Raw genomic sequence first — 18,286 nt, forward strand, 5'->3', positions numbered from 1 at the left:
TGTTTTTAAAGTGTCAAGCTGGTCCGGAAGGGAAGGAGCATGTTAGAGGTATCAAAACCTAAAGCTTCTGAGCAAGACCTGGGGCTTGATCAAGTTCGTTCCTACAAAGCTAGCTTATCAGCTTTCCTAAATTTGTGGATTTAGGTTTTCCAGAATTGCCACGTGCACTCCACAATATGCCTGAGGTGATAACGGAAGAAAAGCAAAATTATTTACAACTGTGTACCCGGAATTTTTTTTATTTTTATTTATTTTTTAATGTTTTTGCCCTGGCTTGTATGGCGCAGTGGATTGAGCGCTGGCAAACCCAAAGGCAGTTAGTTCCGTTGATTCCCCCGTTAGGGCCACATGCCTGGGCTGCAAACCAGGTTCCCACCTGGGGGTGAGTGAGAGGCAGCCGATCTTGGACATCGATGTTTTTCTCCCTCCTTTTCTCCCTCCCTTCCCCTCTTTCTAAAAATAAATACATAAAATCTTTAAAAAATAAAATGTTTCCTATGACAGAGGCGGCCCTCCCAGGTCGTGTCTCCTGAGGCGTCCACTTTTCCGCTGGAGGAAGCAGTGAGTTGCGAACTGGGGAGTTCTAGGTTCTAGCGTGGACTCTCAGGAAAGGCCAGAAGGTCAGCGTGGCCAGAGTGATGGGACAGGGAGAGTGCTGGACAGAGGCCAAGCCATGTCTGTTCCAATACCCCTGTCAGGAACCGTGGCGGTCAGGCTGCCTGAGTTCAAATACCCGCAGTGCCACTTCCTAGCTACCTGGCTCTAAACCGGTTGCCTAACTGCTTCCACTCTTCACCTTTACGTCAGAGACTTCCCTAACGCTCAAAGAGCTCTCAAGTGCTATAGCGGAAGCGGTGTTTCTTACGCCCAGCTCCCGGGATTCCCCGCGCACAGCGCTGGCGCTTGGTGGTAAACCATCTACTTCCGGGAGGAGTACGGTGCGCGGCGAGGGCCATTCCCGGCCGTGGATCTCGGATTGGGGACGGAGACAGTATTCCGGACGAGGTCCCAAGTTCTTGCAGGACCCCCGGAGCTGAGGCGGCTTGGCCATGGACTACTCCAGGTTTCTGGCCGAGGACTTCGACGTGAAGGAGTGGATCAACGCGGCCTTCAGGGCTGGCCCCAAGGAGGCGGTGGCGGGGAAGGCGGACGGGCATGCGGCCACCCTGGTGATGAAGCTGCAGCTGTTCATCCAGGAGGTGAACCACGCAGTGGAGGGTGAGCGGCTGGGCGCCGGGGGGTGGGGCCTGTGCTCGGCTCTTCGTGTTGGCGCTTTTCGCGTGGGCCTCGGACGTGGTGGCTGGAACAGAGACTACAACAGTCTTTTAAGAGTAGTTAATAAAAGTACTCTTCGATGTGATTTTTTTTATTGCTGTATTTTATTAAGCCATTGGATTTACAAATTATCTTTCATCATATATTTTTTTAAAGTTTATTTGTAGAGAGAGGGGGAGGGAGGGAGAAAGAGGGGGAGAGCAGCCAATCAGTCGCCTCTCACACGCCTCCCACTGGGGACCCGCCCCTAACCCGGGCCTGTGCCCTGATCAGGGATCAAACGCGCAACCCCGGGGCTTGCTGGTCGGCACTCAGTCCACGGAGCCACACCTGCCTGGTCTCATGTTCTGTCATCACAGAGACACCCAAGGCATTTTTCCAACACAGTGATATTTGGGGTGACTCTTTGGCAATGTATTTATTTTAATTTTTTATTGTTGTTCTATTTCAGTTGTTCCAGTTTCTGCCCCCTTTGACCTCCTTTGCACCCTTTCCCCAGTCAATCCCCACACCATTGTCCATGGGTCATTCCTACATGCTCTTTTGACTAGTTCCTTGATGTGATTTTAATCCACTGAATGTTCGTTCGGCATGTCTTGCATGATGCCAGTCTCCCTACAAGGCTCCATGGGGAATACGAGGCCAGCGACTGCCCACTGGAATTGGGTCCAGTAAATAGACCTTTTAACAAAAGTTAGGGAAGAGGGACACTTATTTCACTTCAGAGTCTTTATTGTACTTTGTGTCTCTTACTAATTATTGAGCATCTACTATGCGTGTGCCAAGAAATGGACACTGGGAATGAAAAGTGCCTCCTTCTGGAGATTGCTGCCTTGTGGAGACACTGTGTAAACAATGTGATTACAGTAAGGTGTGGCTTTACTGAGACTGTAACCTGGAGCTGTGAAGGCTGGAAGAAGGTCCGCTTACCTCCTGTCATGGAAGACTTCTTAGGGCAAAGACAGAGGACATTAATAATAGCAAATATTTGAGTCCTTGGTATGTCAGTCGCTGTTTTAAGTGCTGTACATGTATTAATTAAATGGTTCTCAACCAGGGATGGGAATGCCTGTCCCTTTCCCCAGAATATTTGGAAATAGGTGGAAATTTTTTCAGTTGTTAAAATGTGATTTTCACAACGATGAACGGTGATGCTTAATGCCCACAATGAAGGGTATGTCCTGAACAATGATGAAGTGCACTGTCCAGAATGTTAATAGTGCCTCTTAATGGGCAGGATTATCTAATTTAGACTGGATTCCCACTTTATAGTTTTAGGAACTGCAGCTGAGAGAAGTAACTTGTCCAGCATCATGTTGCTAATGAATGGGGGAGTCTGGAATTGAAACCAAGTGACTGGTTGCAGAGCTCAGGTTCTTACCTGATATGTGTACTTTGCAGCCGGTCCTAGCCAGTCCAGACAAAGGTGAGAGGTTCCAACAGAGCCTCATCAATAATAACAAGTATTAGTCATTATTATTATTATTATTAGATCACACTTTCATGGGGGAAACTTCTGCTAGAGATAAGGTAGGAAAGTAGGTTGGGATCAGACTGTGAAAGGCCTTTTTGGACATCCTGTGGGGTTTGGGTTTCATCCATTGGCAGAGAAACTTTCAGCGGTTTAAAGCTTTATGTTTATGGAAGATGAGACAGGGGTCCAAGTGTGCCGTGAAGAGAAGTCACTGCAGAGGTTCTAGCAGGAGAGGGTGAGTGCCCTCAGCTGCCACTCACTCAGCCCAGTATTCAGTATTTATAGGGCACAGTTTTCTCCTGAGTCTTGCGACACACTGTTGAATGAGATCTAGTCTTAGGTCGGAGAGGTTGGTAGGGTCTAGATCACTCAAGGATTTGAATGTCATGTTAAAGAGTTTGGATTTTATTTAAAATGAGTAATATGAAAGCAGTGGATGACTTTTTAAACGGGACTGACATGATTTGACTATGTTCCCATTCTGGAGGCTATTGTGAGGTTCAGAAGAGAGGTGATAGTGGCTTCAACGGGTTATGGCAGTGGAGATGGTGAGAAATAGTTAGGTTTAAGACATTTTTAGAGTGAAGAAAGAGGAGAATTTGCTAATGGGTTCATATGAGGGCTGACAATGGGAGAAAAGAATGAGGGCAGATTCTTGACCTAAGCCAATGTGGGTGGAGGTGCCAGACATACAGCAACATCGAGAGAACTTATAGTGAACTTGCATTTACCCACTGTCTAGATGCTACAGTGAATATTTTACTATTCTTGCCTATCACAAATTATCTATTTATCCCTTGATCGATGTCATTTTTTTTTTGTGGTTTTGTTTTTTGTTTTTAAAGATTTTTTTGTTGTTGTTAATTTTTAGAGAGAAGGGAAGGGAGGGAGAAAGAGAGGAAGAGAAACATCAACCAGGGACTTGGCCCGAAACCCAGGCATGTTCCCTGACCCAGAATTGAGCTGGTGACCTTTCGGCTTACAGGGTGAGGGCCAACCCACTGAGCTACACACCAGTCAGGGCCATCTCATTTTTTGATGTACATTTCAGAATCAGTTGCAGACATTAGTACACTTCACTCCTAAACATTTCAATTAGAACCCTAACCATTAGAATTCAATATTTGTTTATAGCTCTTGTTTTTTATTAGATAAAATTTATATAAGGTGAAATGCGTGGATCTTATCTGATGAATTGATGAGTTTTTACAAGTGTATAAATAGTATAACTCAGTCCTCCCTAAGATAATGTTACCACCACAAAGACGTGCCCCCATACCTCTTTGCAGTAAAGTCTGATCTTTATCCTCCCAGAGGCAACCCCTGGAAGTGGTAGTTTTAAAACGGATACAAGAGTGGACTATGTTTTGTGGGGCTGTGGATAGAGGAAGAGGTACTCAGGGAACCGACTAGTCCTGCAGAGTGATTCTGAGGCTTAGCAGTTGGAGAATAGGCTGGGGCCGTAGCAGAACTGTTAAAAGTCAGTGAAGTCTCTGTACATTTAAGAAATTTTTGTGTGTTCTGTCTCTGTTTTCTTAAGCTTAGAACCTTACCTGGGGTCAGTGATGGAAACTGGTTGTTATTTAAAGGTAGAGCTGGATGAACAGGTTCCTGAGAGAGGGGAGGAAGAGCGAGAGAGAGAGATCAATGCGTGAGAGAAGCATTGATCGGTTGCCTCTCGCACACCCCAACTGGGGACCTGGCCCGCAACCCAGGCATGTGCCCTGACTGGGAAAGGAACTGGTGACCTTTCGGTTTGCAGGCCGGCGCTCAGTCCACTGAGCCACACCAGCCAGGGCTAAAGAAATAAAATCTTTAGAAAAAAATGTATGTAAAGCACTTGCCACATAACTGTCATTCACCGAATGCCAGAGTCCTTCATTTTCCTTCCTCAGAAAGGGTGTTAAAACTGAACTCAGTGGTGGAAAACAATTGATGCTGGGTCAGGTCGTTGGTGCATTCTGTGTGAAATCACATGGACCTTACCCGTCAGTCTGGGGAAGACATGGTCCTGGCAGTGGCCAGCTCCCCTTCCACCCTTCATTTCTCATAGGTTGAAGAAATGGTGTCATTAATACACAACTTTCTTCCTGTCATCTGATTTATATTGTTCACTGGTGATTGGTCTAATGTTCACCTTTGGTGCCTATTTCTGTATTTGGGTTCTTGCTACAGAAACGAGTCTCCAGGCCCTTCAGAACATGCCCAAAGTACTCCGTGATGTGGAAGCCCTTAAACAAGAAGCATCTTTCCTGAAAGAACAAATGATTCTTGTCAAGGAGGACATTAAAAAATTTGAACAGGATACATCCCAGTCAATGCAGGTATTTTGGCTTCTGTCCTCAATGTTGTGCTTTTGGAAGATGTTCATTCTCAGAGTGGGAGGCCAGCCTTAACTGAGAATTCTACCAAGCATTCAGATTTCTCTTGCTGGGTTTTTTTCAGCTTATTCATTTCTGTTCAGCACCTGTTGGACATTTAACCTCATGACTGTGTCATAAGGGACATAGGAGCTCCCTAAGAAACAGTAACATGCCACAATACTTAGGTTTCAAGTCACTGATGGGAGGTAAGGGAAATGGAATAGCTACTTCCTTGGTTTTTGACCCCTTTCCCTTTTAGGTGTTGGTAGAAATCGACCAGGTGAAGTCCAGGATGCAGCTTGCCGCTGAGTCCCTTCAGGAAGCAGACAAGTGGAGCACGTTGAGTGCTGACATTGAAGAGACATTCAAGACTCAAGTAAGTTTCTTGTTTAGGAGATGTTGTGAAATCTGTTTAGTGGAACTTGAGGTTTGGGGAAACCAATGAAATAGCCACTCTCAACTGTAGGTGCAGGAAATGGCCGTGCTCTGAGTATTTTCACCCTCTCTGGTTTGTACCTCTTCTTGACTGAAGCTTCCAGGGAGAGAATTCAGTTGATGCCACAATGAAAAAGGCAGAGGGAACAGAGTAAGTGGGATGGAATGTGAACAGAGGGGCCTTACACACCACAGGACAGTGCTGACTTACTTATAACCTCCTGGGCTGCAGAGTGTGAAAAGGAGTGTACTTCTGAAACTTGCTTATCAGGATGAAATGAGATGATTCTTTATGAAGAACTCTTGCTTATAAAGCAAAATGAACTATTTATTATGTCTTTTTCTATTTTTAAAAATGTAAAAGTTTTTTAAAAGGTTATAAATATACACGGGAAAAACTTTAGTAAACAGGAAAAAACAGCAAAAAATGTCTTTCCTGTAATCCTGACACCCCTAATTTCCTAATTTCTCTTCTCCTACAAACTGTTATCACCTTTATGCCTGTCCTTCCAGATACATAAACACATGTATATTCCCTGCCTATTTTTTTCCACAAGTGTGAGCACACTGTGAATGCTGCTTTGTTTCATGTGTTTTTACTCGATCATCTACCTATTATTTTTTGTTAGGTGTTATCTTTACATACAGCAGAGCCATATTCCTCCCTGTTCCATTTCAGGGCTCCACAGGGTGCCAACAAATCCAGCTGATGTGGCTTTATAGATGTAAGTTGCAAAGCTTACTGAGTTCCTGGCACATATGTATGAGAGAGAAAGGATTTCAGTACAGTCTCTGAGTTTAATAGTAGTGAACTACCCATGTTAATTGCTGTATCTTTCACACTATGAAATGCACCTGACCATAAGACTGCACCTAGGTTTAGAGGAGGAAAACAAGAAAAAAAAAATCTGAACCAAATGGTGTTCTAAAATATTTAGTAAATATAACAGAATAATATTTCAACCATGTAAAGTGAACAGCAGTCAGCAGCAGAATTAAGAACCATCATCATTGTCATTAACAAATGAGGAGAGACTTTAAGTGTCAAGTACTATTCTAGTTTTCTGGGAACCCCAGGTCAGGTAATACACATCATGGTCTGTGACGCAATATTTGCTCCATAAGACACACAGACATTTCCCCCCACCTTTGGGGGGAAAAAAAGTGCATCTTAGGGAGCAAAAAATACTGTAGTTAAAAGTTATAAATCTTGTTTTTCTCCTTCCCCCATCCTGCTGTTCATAACTGCCTGCCCACAGAACCACATGCATACATGCATCCAGCTGCACTTCCCCTGGGCACTGCAAATCTGAATTCCTTATTTATGTCCAGAGCTGTGCCCCACTTGCTTTTTATTTGGCCTCCCTGTCTTGGTTAATGGTGTCATTTTCCACCCAAGTATCTAGGCTAGGGCCTTAGCAGTCCTTAACCGCTCCTTCATTGCCATCTTTCCCATGTTTGTCTTCAGTTATCTGTCCTTTTCATTCTTCTGCCACCACTCTAGTCACGCTTTCCATTTGTTTTACTGCTCCACCATTGCCAGAGCCACCTTTGGGTCTTGCTGCCAGGTCCCTCCCGTGTTCCAGTTTATCTTCCACATGGGACCAGGGAGATCTTCTAAAGTATAGATTGGCACGTGTCATTTCCCTGTCCCTTGCCCTCCCATTTTAACCTTTAACGACTCCTCATTTTCTATAAGATAAATCTTATGCCTGCTCACAGGCATAGCCTATCTTTCACAGCAAAGTATGTGTGGTTTTTTCTGTAGCCACCCCCTTCATATGAATTCTGTATTGTGACTGCTCTGGACTGTTAACCCCATCCTTTTATGTCTTCCTTCTCTGCGTGGACTGTCCTTCGTCTCTTTTCTTAGAAACAGTAGGCCTCCACTCGTCCCTCAAGGCCCAACTGAAGTATCGCCTCCTTTCTTACTCTTGCTGCTAGCCCTTCATCCCTCACAGGCAACATGAATTGCTCCCTCGTCTGTGCTCCTGTAACACTGAGCCATACTTCTTAAATTGTATCGCAGTCTTCTGTACCAATACTCTGTGAATTCTGGGGTGGCAATGTGACCTTCCTCATCTAATACAGTATCTGACATATCATAGATATGTTGAATGCTGAAATAAAATGCGTTTAGTTATTACACTCTAAATTCTTTTGTAAACATAACATTTATTTTTCTAGTTATAATCTATGTGTATCTTAGGTGATTTGGAAAATATAGAAAAATACATGGAAGAAAACAAAATAATTCTCATCCCGTAATAATATGTTGTTTTTAAAGAATACTTTCTTAAGATTTTATTTATTTACTTTTTCAGATAGAGGGGAAGGGAAGGAGAAAGAAAGAGAGAGAAACATCAATGTGTGAGAGAAACATCGTTTGGTTGTCTCTCACACACCCCCAGCTGGGGAACCCAGCCTGCAACCCAGGCATGTGCCCTGACTGGAAATCGAACTGATGACCTTTTGGTTTGCAGGCCAGCACTCAATCCACTGAACCACACCAGTCAGGAAATCCCCTAGTAATATGTTTTTATGTCTACTGGGTATTTTTTCTATGTATTTGTATGGTATGGCAGCCGTCCGTCTCGAGAGACGATGGTGTAGCTTCTTAAGAGTCTATCTGCACCGCCGAGAATGGCTGTGCAGTCCGACTCGGGAGTGACACGGTATCTGTCTCCTCCCGTGTTGAATCGACATCTTGCGATGACGCTGGAGTGTCCTCTCCAGTGAAGCTGAAGCTACAAAGCCTGGGCAGGGTGATACGGAGGGTCTGCTGTTGCCCATGAAGCAGACCCCCCCTCTCTTCGCAGCTGAAGGGTCCAAGGGAAAGACGGAGTCAATACAGCTTGGCTTCAGGTGCGCCGCAGGAGTTGCCGGTGTTGACTACAACGTCAAACCGCCTTAGGGACTCCGGCTCCGGATTTTCTGTCGGGGTTTACTCCTTTAGCCTTTCCCCTGAAGAGGTATGCCGCAAGGCAGCGGAGGTTTTTTGGAATCAGAGTTTTCCTTCTCTGATGTGCCCTGACTGAAAGATCGAACCAGCGACACTTAGCTCGCAGGCCGACGCTCAATCCACTGAGCCAAACCAGCCAGGGTAAACAGAGGTACAGTAACCATACAATTAGACCACAAGTAGTTGAGGTTTCCCTTTTCCAAGGTTTAAAAACTTTCACAACCTTTCTATATATTTACCCATTCAGATATATATTTGTATATATTTGTGCTTATGTATATATTTTGTGTGTATACATATATTATAGGTAATATACATTTATATATATATTCTAGTGTCTATATGCTTTTTTATCCTGTTTATTTCAGTTAATAGTAAGTGGTATTTTGCTGTGTAATTAAAACTTTAAAAAAATTTTTTTTTGTGGCTGTCCAGTATTCCACCTGCCATTACGAGTAACCCATAATTTATATTTTATTTATTATGGAAGATTCAGGTTGCTTCAAGTTTTTGTTATTAAAACACTAAAATCACACTAATTAATTAAATACATTAATATCTTTGTGTCCTCCGATTATTTCCTTAGACAGATTTCTAGAAGAGGGAATACCAGGTCAAAGGATGTGAATATTTTTAAGGCTCTTGATGCATGGTACTAAAGTGCCTTTGAGAAAGACAATAAGAATTTATGGTACACACAGAAATTTTTTTTTTTTTTTTTTTGCAGCCTCACCAACAATAGCCATTATAATTTTAAAAAACTTTTTCCATTTGGTTAGGAAAATGGCACTTTCTCATATTAATTTGCATTTATTTGAGTACTAATAATAGTATACACATGTTTATTGGCATTTTCTTATTTTATGCTTTTTCATATATTCTGTCCATTATTAACTGAAGTAGCAGGGGTGTTTTAAAATGAGTATCCTCTGTGGTTTTTTTTTTTTTTTTTTGGTAGGACATAGGTGTGATTTCTGCCAAGCTAACAGGTATGCAAAACAGCTTAATGATGCTCATTGACACACCAGACTACTCAGAAAAATGCGTGCACTTGGAGGCCTTGAAGAACAGGCTAGAGGCCTTGGCCAGCCCCCAGATCGTGGCAGCGTTCACCTCGCAGTCTGTAGGTGAGTGCTGGCCATTTCTAACCTCTGTGGACCCCTCTTTACAAAGATAAGGCTTTCTGAGTCTTAAACTTTACAGTGTCTCAATGTTGATTAAATTATGTAGATTGGAAATAAATTGTAGCTTTATGATGGCTGCCTTTTTATCAGCATTTTATATGAAAAATTTCAGAATGTCAAAAAGTTGAAATAAGTGTATAACAAAAATACCATCTCGATCCTAGCATTAGCATTTTGCCACCTTTGCTTTGTCACATACCTGCCCATCTGGCATTGTATGCGGGACACGTAAAATTAGATTTTTCACAAACTGCATACAGTGCCTCTGTCTTTCATAATAATGATGAAGAATACACTCTAAGGTAAGAAAATCAAAGTTTCATAAAAAAATTTAAAGTGGTTTTCAACTTATAGTGATGGTACGTAACGACAAAATTCGTGCTCATATTTCAAAAAATCATCCGCTCCCACTGTAATGCATCAGCACTAAATGCCTGCATACAGTGTGTTAAGACTCATCATTTTTTTAAAAAAGATTTTATTTATTTATTCTTGGAGGGTAAGGCAGGGAGAAAGAGGGAGAGAAACATCAATGTGTGGTTGCCTCTTACTTGCCCCCAAGTGGGGACCTGGCCCACAACCCAGGCACGTGCCCTGACTGAGAATCAAACCGGCAACCCATCTGTTCGCAGGCTGGTGTTCAATCCGCTGAGCCACACCAGCCAGGGCTCATCATCTTATATTTTGATACATTTCCAAGTAAGTTGCAGACATCAGTACAATTCACTGCTAAACATTTCACATTCATATCAATAACTTGAGTTCAGTATTGGTTTGTGATTTTTTTCTTTTTTGGGGGGTAGAATTTACATGTAGAGAAGTGAACAGATCTTAAGTATACCATTATGTTGATATGTTATTTGCCAGGGATATTTCAACACATTTATCTAACTCCCTTTCCCTTTGATTCACACAATGATTGGTTAACCAGGAGGAAGCAGCAGTAAAGCTGGTTTCTTACCTTCACAGCTGTTTATATTGGACAGAACATTATCTGCACCCACTGCTCTTACTTTCTTCACTTGCAGGCCCTTATCCTATGGGTTTAATTGTCCTTCAGTTGTTCCATTGAATCTCTCCAGCAACTATCATAAGCAAGCTTACAGGCCTAATCCATTTATACTTTGCTGTTTCTCATTGTCAAAAACCGTTATTGTTTTTTTGCTCCCTCCTTTCTGAAATGCTTTCATCACTTGGCTCCTGAAAGGTAGTATCGCTTTTGTTTATATGATAGTTTATTTCCCTTGATAAAGTTAAGTCACAAGAAGACTGTTACCTTAGAAGTTCTGTGTGATGTCTTAAATTTATTTTAGGATGGTTACGTGTGCTGAGACTAGGCTTCATTTAATTATTTTTTTGAAATCGATTGCTAGATATTCATGTGAATATGCAGACCTGTGTACATATAAACTTTTTTTTTATCAGTGATTTTTAAAAAATTTTAGTACATTTTATTGATTATGTTATTACAGTTGTCGCAATTTCTTTTCCCTTTGCTCCCCTCCACCCAGTACCCCCCTTCCCTCCAGCAATCCCACCTCCCTTAGTTCATGTACAATTGTCGTGCATATAAATTCTTTGGCTTCACCCTTTCCTATATTATTCTTAACTTCCCTGTCTATTTTGTATATACCAATTATGCTTCTTAATCCCTGAACCATTTCCCCGTTTCTCTCCCTTCCCCCTCCCAGCTGATAACCCTCCAAATGACCCCCCATACCTATGATTCTGTTCCTATTCTGGTTTGCTTAGTTTGATTTTGTTTTTATTTTTTAGATTCAGTTGTTGATAGCTGTGTTTGTTGTCATTTTAATGTTCATAGTTTTGGTCTTCTTTTTCTTAAATAAGTCTTTTTAACATTGCATATAATAATGGCTTGGTGATGATGAACTCCTTTAGCTTTACCTTGTCTGGGAAGCACTTTCTCTGCCCTTCCATTCCAAGTGATAGCTTTGCTGGATAGAGTAATCTTGGTTGTAGGTCCTTGCTTTTTATAATGTTCAATACTTTTTGTCAGTCCCTTCTTGCCTGCAAAGATTCTTTTGAGAAATCAGCTGATAGTCTTATAGGCACCCCTTTGTATTTAACTCTCTGCTTTTCTTGCTGTTTTTAAGATTCTCTCTTTATCTTGAACATTCGGCATTTTAATTATGATGTGACTTTTGGTGTGGTCCTCTTTGGGTCTAGCTTGTTTGAGACTCTCTGTGCTTCCTGGACTTGTATGTCTATTTCCTTCGCCAAATTTGGGGAAGTTTTTCTTCATTGTTTTTTCACATAAGCTTTCAATTTCTTGCTCTTCCTCTTCTTCTGGCATCCCTATGATTTGGCACGTTTAAAGTTGTTCCAGAGGTTCCTAAACTTCTCATTTTTTTCAGTTCTCGTTCCCTCATTCTGTACTGGTTGCCTGTTTTTTTCTTCCTTGTGTTCCAAATCATTGATTTGAACCCCAGTCTCCTTCCCTTCACCATTGTTTTTGTGTGGATTTTCCTTCGTTTCATTTAGCAGAGCCTTTACTGCTTCCCTTATGCGTTTGCTGTACTTAAGAATATCTGTCAAGCCTGTGAGCATCTTTATCACCAGTGTTTTGAACTCTATATGTGTTAGGTTGGCTATCTTCTTGTCACTTAGTTCTCCCATTGGAACCTTGATTTGTTCCCTTTTTTGGGCCATACTTCTCTGTCTCCTCATATTGACAGGTTCCTGTGTTTGTTTGCCTCTGTGTCTTAGGTAGAGCTGTCACACCTGCTACATTGTAGGGGCAGAGCCTTAGGTATTCATCAGTATGGGCAACCCGTTTCAACACGTTGTGGCGCTGTGTGTGGGGGAGGGCCCTGAGAGGGAACAGTGCTGCTTGCTCAGCACTCACCCCTTTTCCAGGCACTTCTCCCACTTCCGTATGGGACTGGCACCTCTCTTAGCTGTTTCCCTGGCTGTGGTTCCCAGAGTGGGTGGGTCTGCGGACGTTCTAGGATCTTGGGGGCCCTTTAAACAAGCAGACTCTGCTGAGAGACCAGCAATTTCTTCCTCTGCCCCAACCTCCACTGGTTCTCACAGTCAGAAGCAATGAGGGTTTATTTTCCCTGGCGCTGGAACCGTGAGCTGCACGGTCTGGTCTGGTGCTGGGAGTGCTCCCAGGGGCCCCTCCTGACTTTTTAAAACATGTGACTGCACTTTCTGCTGGCCTGCTGCTGCTGCCACTGCTCCCGCCACCACACCACATCCTCTCCACCCCAGCTCTGCCCCTCCTACCTGTCTGGCTGCGTATTTCTTCTTTATATTTTGCTGTTGAACTTCCATGCAGCTCAGTTTTCTGGAACTTCTGGTTGTCTCTGGTTTTGAAGTAGTTGTATTCCTTCTTAGTTGTGGAGGGAGATGCAGTGTGTCTGTATATGGCTCCATCTTGGCCGGAAGTCCATATAAACTCTTATATATATATAAACATTATAAAATTTCATTATACTGAGTTTGACCATATAATTTATTATTAAACTAGGACACTTTTGAGAGGAAAGGGAATGCTTTTAATAATGAAGCTGGAACAACAGTTGTAAAACAAAACTGTTCTCAGCCAGTTGGGACATACAGTCACTTCCATGTCCATATGGGACTCTTGGAGAATGATCCTCTGGTTAACTGAATTTTCAGTGAGGGTGAGAGCAGCTTAATAACCTCCTCATGTCAAAAAATAATACTGTTCTCACTCTGAAGATGATTTTTTCGCACTATTTCTCTTGGTAGTCAGGGCCTGCAAAGGTCTGGCCTCCTATGCCCTGGTGGTGAAGCCACACCAAAATGGAACTCTCAGTCAGCACTTGATACTACTGTGTTAGGCAATTAAAAAATAATTATTGTCAAATTTTATTAAATGCCTTTTGAGCATCTATCAAGATTGAATGTATTATTTTTATTTTCTCTGACCTAGTAATATGGCAGATCATATTAATAGCATTCCTAATGTTGCAATTCATGAAGCTCCACTTGTCCATGGTGTGTTTGTGTATGTGTTAATGTCCTACTGGTTGTTTGTTGACATTTTACTTGGAATTTTTTTCATTAAGATCCCATTAGTGAATATCTTTGTCAGGTTGTGGTACTGTGCTTCTGTTGGCTTAATGAAAACAAGTCTTCATTCTTCATTCTTTCTTACTTCTCTGTTGGAGTTTAAATAGCATTTTTATCAATATTGCCGTAGCCCCATTGAGTGCTTTTTGTCTGCAGTCCCACTTGGGTATGAATATTATGACTTCTGTTTATTCTTATGCCAGTACCACCCTGTTTTGATTATTTTAGCTTTGTAATAAGTTTTGAAATCATGAAGTGTGACTGCACCAGTATTGATGAGCAATTGGGTACCTACTGATACCATGTGGAAACAGGCCTTCTTCCCACACCTTGCCTAGACCTCCCTTTGCTTTCTGTCTTTACTTCTTTCCATCATGCTATACTCCATGCTTACATTCAGAGTTCTCCCAGCATTTCCACTCCTCTTGAGCCCAAAATGATTGACTATCTGATTGGCATTCTTTGAAGTTTGTAGTGCAGATATTTTCATGGCTTCAACATAGATGAAATGGTGTGTTTTTCTTTTGATGGTTAATTTTGGTGAGTATCAGGAAGAGTCCCCGTCCTCATACCCCCCAAAAAGTAATGTGCTCTTTAATCAACCATCTGGAGGGGCAGGGTGCTTCTTCATTTTTTTTTTTTTTACTCCTCACACAATGACATTTTTAAGTTCTTTTAGAAAGAGAGGAAGGGAGAAAGAGAAATATTGATGTGAGAGAGAAGCATTGATTGGTTGCCTCCCACACATGCCCAGCTGCTGGACTGGGGATCCAATCTGCAACCTAGGCATGTACCCTGATGGGGAATCATAGTCATTACCCTTCAGGACAATGCTGCAACCAACTGAGCCACACAAGCCAGGGCCCAAGATGCTTCTTTATCTGATAAACAATTTTTAAGGGGAAAGCTCCGATAAATTCGTACAGCCCTAACACATTTCTCTTTCCTGTCTCCCTCCCAGAGTGATAATCTCCAAGTATACAAGCCTACTTCATTTTATACAGCCAATGAATTCACTTGATCAGTTGAAGCAACTTTCTGTGTCATAATTATACATTTAGCACGAAGATGCATTTATGTAAGCAGTCTTAGGACAATAATAAGCATTTTAAAGGCAACCAGATTCCTGCCCATTAAAGTGAGATCTACTGGCAGGTCTCCCAAGTTTAGCTAGATTGTCTGTGCGGTGGTTGCTATTTACAGGTTTTCATTCTCAGCCATTTATTGGGCTTCCCAGGGATGAAAGGGAACAAAGCAGATATAAAAGGTTGAGCACCTGTCTACTCTGGTTTTCTTCCTTTTTAATTGAATTCTAAGATTGTGGCATCTACGCTTTGTCCAGAAGGGGGCAGATGAGAGGCAGCAGTGTTGCTGCATATTGAGGGCCAGTAGGGACTGGCCCTCCGGTTTTTCTGCAGTCATCCTGGAAGCAAATGCTTTGTTTAGTCATTTCCTCTGCCCTTAGGGAAGCATGTCAGAAATTTCTTGATATTAGACCCATGACTTGGCTCTTAGAGTCCATTGCTATGTATGGAATGCTGAGGTTTACCAAGTGATTTACTTACTCCTTGAACCACGAAGTCTAGGAGTTGAGTTTCTTTGTGTTTTTTATAATTCCCATTTGGTATGACAACAATAAGAATTTTCAGAGGTATAACTAACAGGTAACTTATTTCAAATTATTAATGTTGTGAGAAACAGTAGGAATATAAAATGAGTAAGGTGCGGTTTCTGCCCATCAGGACAGCTCTATTGAAGGTAAGGCTGGGAGAGAACAGTGCACAAATACAAGATGGAATGTGAAAGTTGCCTAAGCTGCTCTGAGATGAAGGAAAGGACAAAGGAAAACTGAGGATACTTTATGCAAGAGCATCTGTGCAGAACCTTGAAAGAGAGATGCATTTAAAATGTTTAGAAATTGTTGCTAATTATAACAGTAATACATATACAGGTTATTGAGAATTTGAAAAATATAGGAAAGAAAATGATTTAGCAGTAAATTCACCACCCAAAGATGACTGTTAGTGTTTTCTTCCAGTATTTTTTCCCTTTGTATACATCTTGAAAATGAAAAAAATATTATTTATTTATTTATTTATTTTGAGAGAGAAGGGAAGGGAGGGAGAAAGAGAAGGAGAGAAACATCCATGTGAGAGAGCTACATCGATCATTTGCATCTCCTCTGCCCTGATTGGGGACTGAACCTGTAACCCAGGCATGTGCTCCGACTAGGAATCAAACAGACAACCTTTCGCTTTGTGGGACAATGCCCAACCAAGTGAGCCACAACTATCAAGGCCCCTTTGTATACATATTATCTTCCAAGGAAAGTATATACATCAAGTGTATACAAATCTTTTTTTTTTTGCTCCAGTTAGCAATAGAGTATGAACATTTTCTCCTGGGTGTAAAGGCTTTGATAGGTGAGGAGAAACATTTGGGGCAGAGGGAACAACATATGCCAACATACGTTTGAATGGTACAAAAGTGGGCAAACTTAGGGTCTATTTTGGGGAATAATAAACTCATTTTAGTGGCGTGAATGTTGGGAAGTGTTCAGTTGTCGTCGTCGGCAGCCGTCCGTCTCGAGAGACGATGGTGTAGCTTCTTAAGTGTCTATCTGCACTGCCAAGAATGGTTGTGCAGTCCGACTTGGGAGTGACACGGTATCTGTCTCCTCCCGTGTTGAATCGACATCTTGCGATGACGCTGGAGTGTCCTTTCCAGTGAAGCTGAAGCTACAGAGCCTGGGCAGGGTGATATGGAGGGTCTGCTGTTGCCCATGCAGCAGACCCCCCCTCTCTTCGCAGCTGAAGGGTCCAAGGGAAAGACGAAGTCAATACAGCTTGGCTTCAGGTGCGCCGCAGGAGTTGCTGGTGTTGACTACAACGTCAAACCGCCTTAGGGACTCCGGCTCCGGATTTTCTGTCGGGGTTTACTCCCTTAGCCTTTCCCCTGAAGAGGTATGCCGCAAGGCAGCGGAGGTTTTTTGGAGTCAGAGTTTTCCTTCTCTGATGTGCCCTGACTGGAAGATCGAACCAGCGACACTTAGCTCGCAGGCCGACGCTCAATCCACTGAGCCAAACCAGCCAGTAAGTGTTCAGTGATGAGGCTGGAAAGGAAGGTTGGGGACAGAGGATAGTTTGCCTGAACAGATTAAGAAGCTTCTCTATGAGGAATAATTTCATCTTTGTTACCAATTTATTAGTAAGTCACCTGAGGAGTGTGGCTGAGTGGAAGCAGTGTTGACTTTGGAGACTGGACAGACCTAGCTTTAAATCTCTGGGCTGCTGCATATGAACAATGAGACCTCAGTTTCCCCCTCAGTAAAATGAGTATGGAATAGGACCATATCATTCTTGAGGGATTAAACCTTGTGGTCCAGAGGAAGTGTTCAGGGAACATTGTTTCTCTTGGACCTCCTGTTTGGAGACTCTGTAGCTCTTACAGTAGCCCAAGGGAACAATTCTTGTGAGGCCAGTGAGGAACTCTGGAGGTTTTACTTGAATGAGAGCTACATCATTTCTAAAAGGCCTGCATCTCAGCATATTGAGCAAAACTACAAATTGGAAGTGAAGACCCACAAATGAGTTAATTGGCTTTAATTTTATTTTCCTTGAATTCAGCTAATTTCTTTCCTGTCAGCTACAATTTTGAAAAAGTTAAATTGTACTGAAGGTCTTATAGGGGAAAAATAGCACCCTCTTTCTATACCTCCTCATTCCCCACTTCTGGTCTCAGGAGACCACCACTTTTAATTTCTAGAGCTTTTGTTCTTTGGTATTTCACTTCGCATTTCTGTATAACAAGTGTATTACTTTATTTCTTCATATGTCAATTTTAGACATTGTCTATTGACTTCCTGTTCTAGCTAAGGATTTAGCTTTTATGGCTCTCCTCTCCCCTTTCCCCACTCTCCTATACCACTATCTAATGATGCTTATTGATGCATTATTCTAAATAAGTAGTGTCCAGTTGACACATATATTCTACCCTTAACTTTACTTATTTTTCATATTTATGATCTCTACTTGTGAGTTACATCGCTGTCTAGGTAGGAACTTCTGAATACTAGCTTATGTGCCCACATTTATTTTGATACATTCTTTCTCTTGATTGCAACAGAAAACCTGGTAACAGCATATACACATTTTATGTCGTTCTTCTTTAGAGCAATCCAAAATGTTTGTGAAGGTGTTTACTGAAATTGACCGGATGCCCCAACTTCTTGCATACTACTACAAGTGTCACAAGGTGAGAAGCTGTGAGTGGTTATGCTTGTGGAATCCTAGTTTCATGCCCACAGGTAAAAATCGCTTCCTTGCTCTGACTTTTTTCTTATCATTAGCCATCAGGGGGTGCTCTCAGTCCAGCATGGGGATTCATTCAATTGCCAGTTGGAAAATGAATCGTCAGTTTTGGTCTTTCATATTTATTTACAGTTGGATTTCATTTATAGACCACAAAGTTGTTTTCGTTTTTCCATTTTTGTCCTTTAAGGGAAATTCATGTATTAAGTTTTATTATGCCC

General features: G+C 42.1%; 1 protein-coding gene across 2 annotated transcripts in view; it reads left to right on the forward strand.

Annotated features, from left to right (window-relative positions):
* The first annotated feature begins 867 nt into the window (after positions 1-867).
* Positions 868-18,286, forward strand: part of COG7 (component of oligomeric golgi complex 7) — a 74,056-nt gene continuing 56,637 nt past the window's right edge. Inside the window, exons 1-5 of one of the 2 annotated variants that reach the window (XM_090277754.1) lie at positions 868-1,218; positions 4,925-5,073; positions 5,372-5,488; positions 9,468-9,636; positions 17,927-18,009. In XM_090277754.1, the coding sequence (XP_090133880.1) occupies positions 1,050-1,218; positions 4,925-5,073; positions 5,372-5,488; positions 9,468-9,636; positions 17,927-18,009 (687 nt within the window). In that variant the 5' untranslated portion in view covers positions 868-1,049. The remainder of the gene's footprint in view (positions 1,219-4,924; positions 5,074-5,371; positions 5,489-9,467; positions 9,637-17,926; positions 18,010-18,286) is intronic. The other variant, XM_090277753.1, reaches the window with a different exon arrangement.

The sequence above is a fragment of the Furipterus horrens genome, unplaced genomic scaffold (assembly GCF_987537825.1).
Source record: "Furipterus horrens unplaced genomic scaffold, mFurHor1.1.pri manual_scaffold_5, whole genome shotgun sequence".
NCBI lineage: Eukaryota > Metazoa > Chordata > Mammalia > Chiroptera > Furipteridae > Furipterus > Furipterus horrens.